Genomic DNA, 14296 nt, shown 5'->3' on the forward strand with positions numbered 1-14296 from the left:
TGACTTTTGGAATCTATTCTTGAAAATATTTTTTTGTTATTAACAATGTAATTTAATTATCCTAACTTAAAATATATTTGATAAGTTTCGAAATAATTTTTTTTTTCCTTTGGGGAATTTGTTTTAAAAGGAAGATGAATTTTTAAAACAAATTTAAAGTGTTTTCATGTGTTTATTTATTTATACAGTGTAATGAAAAATAGTTAAGAACTTTTATTATATAAGTGTATAAGGTCTTAAAATGAGTTTAAGAGTGATTTTATAAAGTGTTTTTATATTTTTTAACACTTAAATGATAAAAAAATTTCGAGTATTAGAAAATATTAAAATCATTTTCTACTATCACTATCAAACGAGCTCTTAATAAAAAATAGATTATAAAAATATATATTTTTCATCCTTGAGTTTTTGAATTGAATTTTGTTCTTAAAAACAACTTGAAACTATTTTTTTTTTTCTCATATTGGTTTCGGAGAATTATTTTTGAAAGCATTGTTAAATATATTTATGGAGTTCTTTGCATGTAACTTGAAATAGGGTTCTCCCATGTGTACAAAATCCGATAGAAAGAGAAATTCAACTAGGCGACATTCTATAGTTTTATAAGAAAAAAAATATAATATAACAAGGAAATCATGCTGAGAAACTTATGTTATGCGTAAAGATTTGATCTTCTCATTTGAAAATCAATTGACTATTAATAAGATATGGTGCTTGTTTTTTTACTTAATTCTAAATAGAACCTTAATACTTAATAGTATTAAATATTAGGTTGTTTGTTTTTGTAGTATTTTATTTCTATCAAGTATTAAAAAGTAAAAAAAAAAACATTGTGTTATTTTTTCTATTTAGAAAAAGCCACATATTTTAACTTTTTCTATTTAGTAAAAAGTTTATAATAAGTCATAAAAAAGTAAAAAAACAAACAACCTAAATTCTAAAACTAAATGATTTTCAGCAAAAAGCAAAAAAAAACAAACACTACCACTCTTCTCCATATGAATGTCATACTCATTTATACTTATACTAGGAATTAACCATCCAAAGGCTTTCACAAGACGCTCATTCTAGAGCCTTTACTCATCCTGAGGCGCTTAATCATCTATCTCACACCCACTTATCTCAAAGATACCCTCATTCCAGAACCTTTACTCATCCTAAAGCGCGGTCTTAATTGATCATCCCGAGACTTACAACAGGCGAGCCTAACCATCTCTGGTCTTATATATCCATTTTGGATCACTCCTTCAATTGTCATTTTTGAAGGGCGTAACATTGTTGCATGCCTAGCAACTTGTTATACAGATGGTGGAGGGAGTTGTGGAAGGGGAGACATTCTACTTTGAGTTGGTTGGTGAAAGCACCAAATATGATGAGGTGCCTAATTTTTTTTTTTTAAACAAGGAAACTTATATTTTAACTAGAAAGGGCAAATTAATATGCGAATACTCATAGACTTTAGGCCAAAATAGTCTTGGGAGTAAAACAAAAAATATTTTAAGCCATTCTCCTAGGTTAAGAAATGTGAGTTTGAAGCTTTGAGAAACTTTTTGCAATTCTTGACATATTGAGAATTTACTTGAGTGATTTATAGAATATATAGACCTTATGATAACAGATAAGAATAAGGGACAACCTATGATAGCTAATAGATAAGGATGAGAATGAGACTGCTCACAATAAAGGGATAGTCTTAAGAGAGTTCTGATAAAGAGTCCTACAATCTGAAAGAGTAATATAGTCTTGTAATAATTCTGATAAGACATTTTCCATGTATGGATGACTCTTGAACATGCTCCATCAAGCGAGAATGTGGGGAATGAACAACAAGGAGCTTGCTTTTGAGAAAGTGGAATTGAGAGATGGATAATGGGTTTGTCAAGATAGTAGCAATTTGATCTTCTCTTGGCACATATTTTATCTCTAGCTCTTTGGTACTAACCTTGGCTCTCATATAATGAACATCAATCTCAATGTGTTTTGTTCTTGAGTGGAAGATTGGGTTAGAAACAAGTTGTTTAGCTTCTGTATTGCCACACCAGACTACAGGGCACCCATTTATCTCAATTCCAAGTTCAGAGAATAGAGATTGTAATGAAACTAGTTCTATTTTAACTTAAGCCAGGGCACGAGATCTCGATTCAGTGACTAAGCAAGATATCACCTTTTGTTTTCGGGAGTTCCATGCCACTAAGTTTCCACCAAGATAAATACAATAATAACTTTTTTGGATTTTCTATCATCCTAGGAGCTCACCCAATTTGCATCAACATACCCTTCTAATGTCATTTCTACTATTGGTGAGAAGAGAAGCTCATGGCCAAGAGTGCCATTTAAGTATCTTAGTACACATTTACAAACTTGCCAGTGATTAATTGTTGGTCTTGCAGATATTGACACAACAAATGATGTCTGGTCTTTTTGGAGTTAGGCACTGCAAAGCTCCAATGATGCTCTGGTATAGAATTGGTTGTTTGAATGGATCACTATCATCAAGGCGAACTTTTGTTTGATAGATTGCAGACTTTGTTTGATGAGGTTCAAAACCAAGTAAATAATTCAATGATCCCAAGTTCTTTAAGGTGAAATGTGTCTTCAAGTTTTCAATAGTTTTTTTCATATTGACTTGATCATTCTCATTTATTAAGATATCATCAACGTATACCAACAATATGAGAAATGTTTTTCCAGACCTAAACACAAATAAAGAGCCATCTGATTTAGCGTTCACAAAGCCAAGACATATTAATATGCTATCTCAATCTAGTCAAACTAATCTCAGGGTGCCTGTTTCAACCCATAGCCTTTGTGAGTTTACAAACAAATTCTAGTTTGAATGAATTGATATAGCCTTCCCTATTTTGAAAAACATTATTTACATCAAGTTGTCGTATATCCCAATTGTTTGTTATTGTCAAAGTCAAAACAAATTTTTGAAGCCTTCACTACTGGCTTGAAAATTTCAAAGTAGTTGACTCCTAATGTTTACTGAAAATCCTTGGCAACTAATTGGAATTTATATATTTGAATTGTACCATATGAATTTCTCATAACCTTGAATACCCACCATGACGGCCGCCGGTAGGATGAAACCGTACTAGCTGATCAGAAACCCTAAGAGATCATTTGATATGTATTCAAGGAGAAACATGGTGGAATGGGTTATGAATGTATGTAGTTTTTGGATAAAAAATAGCTAAAAACCATGCATTTAAATAGCAAAAACAACATTTATTTATTTGTTACGCTACATGTATGACATCATATAATATGGTGTTCCGCTACATGTGTGACATCATATAATATAGTGTTACGTTATGGCTATCTATGTTAGGCCATGTACAGTTGTAATTAAACCAAATTAGTTAGAAACCTGTATCTAAATGATTAGTTTTGGTATTGTTAGATAATTAACCTTGAATACCCACTTTTCAATATGAGAAATGTGAAGTATTTGACCATTATTTGCAACTAGCTTCTCATTACCTTTAAACTTTGTAGCATAAATCAGACTTCTTGCAGAGTTACCTCATCACATCGAGAGGTGAGATTAATGACCTTAGGATCATACTCCTAACCAATTCTTTCAAGAATATACATAATTTGGTCCTCATAAGAAATTAATTGTCTTGTAGTAAACAGATTCTCAACCACAACTTTTATCTTTGAGATATAATCATTTACGCTCATGGATCCCTTCTTAATTGACATGCTTTTGACTGTGTGGTGAATAATTTTTCAAGGGTACTCTAGACTTCATGTGAGTTAGCACAATGCACCACATGCCAAATATGGCCTCAAAGAATGTGTTTATAAGCTAACTCATTAAGGACCAATCAATTTTTTTCAAGATAACAAAGCTAGGATTAACTTGATATTCACAAGGAATATCCTCTGGAATGTTGTGATCTACATATTGAGATGGGTAGATTGAGATTCCAAACAAATATCCTTCCATTTCATGAGCGTGGACTATAGGTAACACTTGCGAAGGCCAAAAGGTGTAGTTGTTTTTGTGTAGTTTTAGCATTAGTGGAGCAAGGTTTTGAAATAGAGAAAGTTAAGATAGAGTACAAACTTCTTGATTACTTTGAATAACCATTGATGTGTCTGAGCCTACTTTGATACCAAGTTAAGAAATAAGAGATTTTGAAGCTTTGAAAGACTATACAATTCTTGATATATTGAAAATTTATTTGAGTGGTTTAGAAAATATAGACCTTATGATAACATATAAGAATAAAGAAAAGCTTATGATAACTAATAGATAAGGATGATGAGAATGAGACTTCCCAAAATAGAGAAAAAGAAAATCTAGAGTCTTGAGAGAGTTTTATAACTAATTTTGATTAGTCATTTTCTATGTATGGATAACTCTTCAACATCCCAAACTTATATTCAAACTAACTATTTTGTTGCCCGTTAAAACCACATGGTTTAATTTGTTAAATAACATTGAAATTGCATTTCAAAATATGGTTTCATAATTTGTAGTGAAGATGTGTATTTTCAAAATGCAATTTCATATATTGAACTAAAAGCATTTTGAAAATATGGTTTCATATTTGAATTGAAACCACATTTTTAAAGTGATGTTTTATTTTTGAACTAAAACCATATTTTGAAAATACGTCATCACTTTAAAATAATAATAAAAATAAAAACCAATATGACATCTGTGTGGACAAAAGGAGGTTAAATGGAACATAAGTTTCAAAAAAAAGGCTAGAGTTGATATTATTTGGCCCCAAAAACTGCCATTATGGCTCAAAATTCCAATACTTTAGAAGTCGGTCAATTCAGCTTAATTATAAGAGTCCGATATGTGACACCCTGAATTAAGCTGGTGGCATCAGACCTAACATATATACAAAACACCAAAAGCCAAAGGCCAAAAACTTAGAAAAAGACGGTTGTTTGAGTGGAGAAATCAAGCTTAGGTTCATTGAACAAAGATTATTTTTAAATTTACATTGTTTTCAACCAGATAATAATTAAGCAAAAACCAAGTTAAACGACCAAAACAAAATCATTAACTGAATAGGACCCATCAAATGGGATCTCCTTTTCCTGGAAAAATTAAACCCCTTTCAAACTCAGGTCATGCTAATCATCATAAGAAAGTTGAATGATGAAACATGCTGCCAGCTGAGGTTTATCAAATCATAGGAGAAAAATAACCAAAATTTGATCCAAATTCATTTTGTAATAAAATTCAAAATTCAATTGTTGTTTCTCCATCTAACCATTTCTTTTGAAATGATAAATATTATATAAAAAATAAGCATATATTCAATTAGAAATTGTCACACCATTAAAAAAAAAAAAAAAGTCCCTTGATTTTTTTTTTTTCCTCTTGTATATTTTAAGTATAATTTTTTCATATTTTCATTTGATAATCCAGATATAATCAAACACTTTTAAGGGTTTGGGTTTGGCATGATACTATTTGGTGCCATAACATTTTCCGATATGACGATCCATGAAGCATGACAAAGCCGATTTAAATGACACAAAACAATAATACTGTAATAATTTTGGTCACAGATTTGGCATAAATGCCTTCCTGCTGCTGAAACTAGAAGCAAATCCATTCTCCTATGAGTGAGTATGCTGAATTTTGCTATACTGGAGGCTTGACTGAAATTTGACTGAGAAAAAGGATTCCAGCCTGCAAATTCTCCATCAAAGTGAGGAGCCAGTGATATATATATACACACTACATATCTGAGCATGGATGCAGAGAAAAAAAAGTAAAAAAAGAAAAGAGGAATTGAAGTATGAGAACTCTTGCCTGGTGGCACATTTATAATATATAGTATGAGGTGAGTTGTATGTGCGAGCGTTGGCAAACATTCTCCTCACATCTGCCAGAAACATCTCCAATGTAATATAGTATTGCTCAGACTCTATCCTCTTGGATATCGTCTTTAAATCTGCACATAAATGATTTCCATTAAGGCATCACAACTTTGATATATATACTGATGAGCTAGCCAAATTAATTTGCATGAATTACTCAATTATAATAACAACAGATGAGAGTTTTCCAAAATAGCTCCAACCCATGCAATGACGAGAAGTGCCATGGTATACAAGCGCCATTAAGCCCTTCTAAAAAGTGCTTACATTGAACCATTTTTCTACAAGCACCTCTTCATATACGCGGACATTGATACTTTTTGGAAGCATTATTATTTTCATTTTTTGTAATGGTATTGAAGATTGTTCATTGACAACATGTCTTTTCTAGAAAACATGGCTAGGGTTTTGGCAGAAAATCTATAATTCATCAGATTGTTGCACCCATTGACGAAAACTTTCATAAGCTTCCTAGAATTGTTGTTAATTAGAGTGTGCAAGTGTTATATCATGCAATTACATATACCATGATGCATAAATGTAATGTTTTTCTTTACTGCACAAGATACTAGCTGCAGTGGTGTTAGAATGAAGAATTAATATTGATAATGCAGTTCTCACCCATGGGATCTTTGATTATGTCATAGTAGCCGGGCGCGTTATCAGAGTCAACCGGTTCCTTGAAAGGCCAAGCATCTGGATGGTCATAAATTTGCTGCTAATTATATAAGAAACCCCACTTGTTAATATAACACAAACAAGCAAAGCCTAGAGTATCCCACTGTCAACTACATAAAATAATTGTTGCAGTTTCTATCACATTTTAAGCCTAGGGCTTAAACAAATGCTTTTAAAAGCTTGCCTTCAAAAGCGAGCGCATGAATGTCGTTAAGGGTTCTCGATTTGATACAGTGTCTGCAGAAGCATTCGATGTTTTAAACCGAGAATGGCCATATTGATCAGGGGTCCAGCCTGCATCCTCTGTAATCAAATTTATCACCAACTTCAGATTGGTACCAAGAAATTCATCAGAAATATACAAACACAAACTGAAGCAGCAACTTGACACATGAATTGTCAAATAGTATGTAATCAACAATTAAAATTAATAGTAACATTAACTATAAGTTACAGTATATAGCTAGAAATTATGGTCTCCTGTGGGAAGATCTTATAACTACTGCTCTAAAGATGAAGACCATTATGACAATAAAGCATTTTTCCTTCAGTTCCAAGTAACTGAGAAAATCAAAACTACCCAGTGGGTCATATCTGATCAACATACATGCATCCATCCAGTTTTCAGTACTAAAAAAATGAAAATAGACAACACGAACATCATCTCAACCAAAAATAAGTACAGAAATCTTTCCAATGGACACGACAAATCTAGCAAAGGGTTTATATGCAGTTCTTAGGATGAACACAGATAAACTCAACTGGAATCAAGAAAAAAGATGGTTTAAGATGCACTCGTTAAAGTTAAGGAACTTACTCAAACCAGGAATATCCTCTAATTTGATGGGCCTTGCAGGAACACCGTCATCTCCCTGAATAAATGATAAGTTCTAGGTCAGAACCAATTCTGAACCAAAAAAAGAAAGAAAGAAAAAAAATTAAGAGCAAAACCGAATCTGAGATATGCTGTACTTTTCATGCAAAGTTAAATACAAATGCTTATATTAAAGTTTATTGTCATCAAATGGAAGATTGGATTTGTTTGGATGTCAAGAATACAAATTCATTAACTAGGAAGCAGAACCAAAGTTTTTCATTCAAGATAAGAGATTTGTCAATAGAAGAAAGAGCTTTAATTTTGAAGATACAATGTGCCAAACATGACTGAGAACAGTGCCTCTCTTTTATTTTAACATGGGGACACTTATTTTGCTGTCTTGATTATCAAAGGTTCATGATCTTTAAAGAGATTAATTCTTATTGTCTACAAGGAACATAATTCAACTCCAAAACAGTCAGATTCTTCAAACCATTTCTCCATCAAAAAATAAACAAGTGAATAGCCACAAAAATAAAATAGAAAAAGAAGTTTCAAAAAAAAAAAAAGTAAGGATTTCAGTAAACATGTTATCTAAGAAAATGATTAATCCTTGTTTTCCAGTAAGGCCTGTTCCTTTTGATATGTTGCTGTTCTAAGAACAAAGAACACAACCATCTGCAAGAACGGACATATCATAATCATTTAGAACTACTGTCATACAACATATACTCATATAACCTTCAAGCATCAGTGCAAATGATCAATCTGCCAATATATAGAATGAATTTACTAAAGGGCCGGCTGGAAGCTTGCAAATGGTAATAGTTAATAATTGACAGCAAGTACCTTCTGAAAATCAATGCCAGGGTAGACAATTTCACAGTTGGATACTTCTCTTATCCTTTCATTGATAGCCTATCATTAACAAAATAACAAGAACATCATTGAAGGTTAAAGCATAATTTTGCTAAGAAAGTGTCAAAAAGTAAAAGCAGAATTTAAGACATAAGGACTTCCAAAAACATCCTGTGAATGGAAACAAAAAGTTGCAGCTTCTAAAATGTAATTTCATAAGAATAAGTGACAAAATTAATATAGTGTAGGGAATGACTTAGCTGAAGTTGATGGGACACTAGGTTCTCCAGCTAGTTAAAGTGAAAAACAATGCCTAACAACTTAAAACTACTACACTGGCTTCGCAAATTAAATTGATTTATGCCCTCAATGTCTGACTCGAGTGGCAAGGAATTGGAGTGGAAATGTGAGAGGTTCGAAGTTAAAATCCCAAAGAAAAAGAGAGTAACTTATAAAAGGAAATTGAGCAATTTACCTGCCTCTGATGGCTAATCATAGTCGTTAAGTAAGAATATGGAAACTTTGGATGAAGTTCACATTCCATTAGGATTCCTCCATCATAGGCTTTGATATATCTGAAATGTTGTAAATTTCATATTAACAGTCTACACATTGTGCTAAGTAAGGAACTATAACTAATGAAATACATTCAAATAGGTTCTCTCTTAGAATAAGATATATATTCAGAAAATCAAGGGGCCACTCTCAGTAGCCGTGCTGAATAATAAAAAAAGAGATCAAATTAATAACAGGCTAAGTGGCAAACAAAAGGGCTCGCCCAGGTAATACAGGTGATCATTAAAGAGTGACACCATAAAATCTTGCTTAAAAAAGGCTTAGGAAACTGATTAAGGTTGTATGAGATTTTTCACTGGAAAAAAATCATTTTAATGGTCTTAAATCATACAAGGGTTGTGTATCAAACAATCATACAAGGGTTGTGTATCAAACATACCCTTGCCATCGCTCTTTCTCCAAAGTGATCTTTTTAAAACCCTGTGACAAAAAAAAAATGTAGAAATTAAGAAGAAAATGCAATCCAACCAATATGAAACTTAGAAGAATATGAAGGCCACTGACTAAGAGGAAAATGTTGAGCCAATGAAAACTGAGATTTTACTGGAGCATGGCTGCTTGTAGAATTATATAAAGAAGGATGCTGATGCTCTAACAATTTAAAGTCCTCATAATCAACTAAAAGAATGAAATTATGATACAATTAAAGTTCTGGGATAAGTTTAAAATGGAGCAGGCAGAAGATTTTGTCCATTTGTCCATTATCTCTGTTGGTATTCTATGAAGAGAAAGAAATCCACCATAGATAAAAGAGAACTAATTTCATGCCTACAGATTTTTACAGAAATTAAGAGTCCAAAAGCAAAAGGGGAATGAAAACTACATATGCAGGCCAAATAATAAACACACCTGTTTGATAAAATAATCAACAGCATTGTTATCTGCGCATGTTAGAAGATGTGTCACCCCATCCATATTGCGTGCATGTTGTTTTAAATGGTTCATTAGTCTAGCACCACAGCCTTTTATTTGCTCATCAGCCATAATTGCACCAAAGGCTATCTCCACAAACTGTTGGCTACAAGATTCAAGGGATAGAGTCAGTGGAGAGAAGTTTCTTATGGCTTAGCACATGATGAAGCCTGGCTCTTACCAAGTCATTGCTTATCTTTTGTTAATTGTGTATTAACAGGGAAGGGAATATGTAAGTTCATAAAGCAATAAAAGGTGGCATCCAACCATACTTTTCTTTTTGCCTTATAGGAAAGAAGACTTTCATTAAATATATGAGGCTTGGGGCAGCAGGGAAAGAGATAGAATAATAGAATTGATGTTTTTCAATGGGGTAGAAAAAGAAATAGATGAAAGAGAGAGAGAGAATTCAACACTCTTATATGCAAAGGAAGAAATGATAATGGCAATATAACAGGAAAACAAACGTTACCTCAAATATGGACGGTATGTGATACCGCCAACGACCTGATTCCGTCTGATAATCATTATGGATTTATGGTTTCTGTAACAGTAGCAATGATGAAAAACATATATGATCATACTCTGGAAGAATTAGAAACAGCATTAGATTACTAAAGAGAGATGGCAGGCAATACAAAGTTACAAACTATTTGAAGCATCAGAAACCAAAGTTAGTCCTTAACATGAGTTAGCATGCTGTTTTATCTCTGCCAGATTCACCACTTCATATTTACTGAATATTAAAACAGATTCAAATGCCCAAGTTCTGAACCAGACTTGAAACACAACCCAGACACTTAAGAGTACATGGTTCAGTGAAAAAAGAACTTGAAAGCATAGATAATAGGAGTTCATATAAAAGAGCATGCCCCCAAAATCAATAAGTGGTTCGATAAAGCCTATATCTCCATACAAAATAAGAAGAAAACTATCATATATCAAGAGCATACTACTGGTTTTTGTTTATTTATTTATTATTTTTTTTCATCAAGTCCTACTTAATTGGGTTAGACAGTTGAACCATTCAAATGAACTGATCAGTTCAAGAATCGGTATGATGCCCCTTTTAGTGTATCTTTAGATCAATGTACAGCTTAATATAAGAAGCATGCTCATACAGTTCCTCTATAATAGTTTGTGAATTTGTTGAGATGCTCACATGTCCAGGACAAGACGAACAATGTATTCCCTTGGCACATCTGGTAGTTGCCTGGAAAATAGGTTCTTCAATTCTATCAGCCTGAGAAAACCATAATTAAAGCAAAGAACAAATTGCATGTTAATGAAATTTTATTCCTGAATTGCCAAAGCTAATAGTCATTATGCAGTTTCTGAAAGCTTACAATAATCTTATGTAAAAATGCATGATAAAATTTTTTTGGATGAATGTTTATAAAGTGAAAGATAGCCCTTGAAGGGATATTTGTGAAGAGAGAATTAGATACCAAATCATGTGCTCATCAACACCATCATTTTCAATGAACACAAATTTAAGTCTTCCTGCTTCCTCCTGTAAATTCCAGATGGCACACTTCTTTAGAGTGAAGGTCTAAAGCATTCATTACATGGTTTAATGAAACTTTTGACAAGGGAATTATCCTTTTTAAAAGCATCACTGCATGCTTACTGGTTGATCATTTAACACCCATATGTTTAAACAATCTTAGATGATTTAAAATTCAAAAAACCATTTTAGTATGACGACGAGAAAAGAAACCGTTTAGTAAAATATAAAATTAGCCAGGAAATTAGAACAAAATAGACACACATATCCACAAAACAGAAAGAAAGAAAAAGTTTGGGAGCCAATAACAGTGGAAATAAAGGAAACACAAGGGATTATGTGCCTGGAAAAAGTTGCTTTATCTATGTGGCACACTTTCATCTTGGTTTTATGCTACATGCCCCTTCAAATTTGAAGTCATTGCAGATAGTGTATACACATATAACCCACACAATGAAACATCAAGGCACTTCTCAAAGACCTAGAGGAAACAAAGCATTTAGCATGTGCTAGTTAAAACCTATGATCAGCCTTTATATTGGAAACTTAATTGACTGTATCTTGAATATATATCATCTATATATGCTCCTAATTTGAAAAATCAATTCTAATTAAAAATAAATAACTTAACAATACATTTGAATCTTACACACAAACATGTGCATGCATGCCTGCATAGACACAGATATACATATATGTTGGCAAATTAGCAAGACATCAGTGATTATTAAAAAAAGTGTTAGCATGACCAACCTCACTATCCAGAACCTTCTGTTGCAAGATACATAGTAATCTGAAAAGATAAAACAAGGGTGGATAGTGAGAACATGCAAAATCAGCTTGCTATATGCATATTTAGAAAATTCTCTATTGATGACAAGAATAGAACTTCTAATATTATCGTGCCTTTTGGAGCTAATAGAGCATATATCTTTCATATATTTATGAGCAGCTAAGACCCCACCTCTAGACCAAACTTCTAATATTACATGAAATACAGTGGCAATTGATCAAACTCCAAATGGATATAAAAACTCCGAGCAGAAAGGAAAAATGATGTATCATGATTTAAGCAGAATCCTAGCATTGCAGATCTCTGCCATATTGGAAACTGCTTTATTCACTCTTGGGCATGTGTTAGTCAATAATGTCATTACATTTTATCAGGTAACCATATGCTAAGCTATCATTGTTGACAAGTACCACCGAATAGACGTCATTTTGGAAACTTATACAAGATCTCAATCAAGCAAAACTTGATATACTAGAGCACCTAGATTCTAGGGTTTACATGTATTACTGCAGAACAAAAGCATTACTGGCACTAAGTGGATACTGCAATGCATTAGTGTGCTACATCCACCAAAATAATAATAATAATAAGGAAAAAGGAAGAAAAAACCAATCCTAAACACTATGTTCAACTAAGGATTAAGACTAGCTCCTTATCATTGAGATGCGTATGTTATAACCATGTAATATTGATCATTGACACAAAAAGCGAAAGGACCTAAAGATAGAAATTTTTGGACATAAATTAATAAAATTGTTACTTGAAAATATACCAATGCATATTAAATATTGTTCAATTTTGTAAGGTAAGACATGCTTCTATGTTCTTCAAATGTGAATTTACTTTTTGTTGCTCTTGAAAGATTCTTATAATAGCATTGACATAGTTCTCGTTTGCAAGGGTAAACAGCTAATAAGAAAACTTTGACATCCAGACTAGTACATATAAAGCATACAAATTAACTCCAACTTCAAAAATTATAGGTTGCAAGGTAAACAAGATAGATCGATCTCAAACCTAATCACCTCCTTACCTTGGCATTCTATGGGAAAGAAACAGCATATCAATGAGGTCAGGAGGGGCTAAAGTTCTTATTAACGTCTCCTTGTCAACTACTTCGTTGTTTCTGTCTTCATACACAATCTGCATAATTATTTACTTCATAATAAGATTCTCACTACATAAGACATTGAAGCTTATGAAAAAGATTAACTAGTGCTTATTAAGTTCAATCAAATATCTAAACTAAGATGCCACATAAAAATTTCCATCATAAGCCAGAAGAACTTGTATACATGCATGAATACATACATATATACATCTGTGAGTATATATTCACATGAGACTGAAAGTACTAAACCTTAAATTGAGCAGTTTCATTATCGTAGCCCACAACCAATCCCATTATTCTCTCGCCACAAAATATTTTAGAGACGTATCTACCAGCCATGTCTTCATTTTCTCTGATAAGTTTTTCAACTTTTGAAACTTCCTGGAAAGAAAACATCTGAATTAGATGATTCAACATAGATCAAAATGAGTGTATATATATGTATATACACTCTTCTTTACAGTGTTTAATTACATCTTGAATTGATGAAGATCTGTTGGTGCTCGAGGAAGTTCCCCAGCTATAAATTGATTGATTTTGGTTGGATGCTTTTGTTGCTCTTCCTTTTCCTGTTTCATAAGAAGATTGCAATGCAAAACAACTTAAAATTTCTTATGTTAAAGGCAAAGACCTAGAAAATGATATCTTCCACTGACAACTATAGTATACCCATAAACCCTATATAATTCAATTTGATTGAGAATGTACTAATGACTTTCAGTTTCCATAAAGATATTCAAATAATTCTACTAATGAATGGCAACAAGAACGAAAAATGACAAAAAGAATAAAATGTTTAAATAAATCTTTCAGTTCATTATCCAAACCTCATGTATACTGAATTTAGAAACCATGGTTATCAAGAAAATTAACGATGTAAGATACTAACATAGAAGCTCATACTGGGTTCTACTATAGATGAATCAGAAAATTTCTCTTGTATAACATTCTGGCAAAAACTGCCAGCACGCATTATTAAGGATTGGCTAACTTTTCAACTTAATGAAAGCTAAAAAACATCACTTGGTATTCTTTTGCTAACATTGAATTGTAGTAAGGAACAAGGATACACAAGGCTTCTTTGTGTTTTTTTTTTTTTTTTTTTTACTTCCTCCTCTTTTTTTTTGGTTAGGTTATAGATGATTGAACTTAAATAGTTCAGTTGTGCCTACTGCAGTGCAT

The 14296-nt window shown here is 32.4% G+C and overlaps 1 protein-coding gene across 1 annotated transcript; it reads right to left on the reverse strand.

Moving 5' to 3' along the window:
* Nucleotides 1-5598: 5598 nt before the first annotated feature.
* Nucleotides 5599-14087, reverse strand: LOC104879752 (histone acetyltransferase GCN5). Its single transcript, XM_059738793.1, has 16 exons — nt 14004-14087; nt 13364-13495; nt 13037-13146; nt 11964-12003; nt 11152-11255; nt 10866-10946; nt 10176-10247; nt 9641-9809; nt 9171-9211; nt 8691-8790; nt 8207-8275; nt 7358-7412; nt 6725-6843; nt 6484-6577; nt 5795-5936; nt 5599-5671 (listed from the first exon to the last, which is right to left on the reverse strand). The coding sequence occupies exons 1-16, from the start codon at nt 14085-14087 to the stop codon at nt 5599-5601; spliced, it is 1485 nt and encodes a 494-aa protein (XP_059594776.1).
* Between the last annotated feature and the right edge of the window lie 209 nt (nt 14088-14296).

The sequence above is a fragment of the Vitis vinifera genome, chromosome 7, assembly GCF_030704535.1.
Source record: "Vitis vinifera cultivar Pinot Noir 40024 chromosome 7, ASM3070453v1".
NCBI lineage: Eukaryota > Viridiplantae > Streptophyta > Magnoliopsida > Vitales > Vitaceae > Vitis > Vitis vinifera.

Coding starts and splice junctions, on each gene's coding strand:
- LOC104879752 (XM_059738793.1), bottom strand. CDS start 14,087: ATGCGTGCTGGCAGTTTTTGCCAGAATGTTATACAAGAGAAATTTTCT. Junction 13,496..14,003: donor AACCCAGTATGAGCTTCTAT/GTTAGTATCTTA, acceptor TTTTCTTTCCAG/GAAGTTTCAAAAGTTGAAAA. Junction 8,791..9,170: donor GAGAAAGAGCGATGGCAAGG/GTATGTTTGATA, acceptor ACAACATTTCAG/ATATATCAAAGCCTATGATG.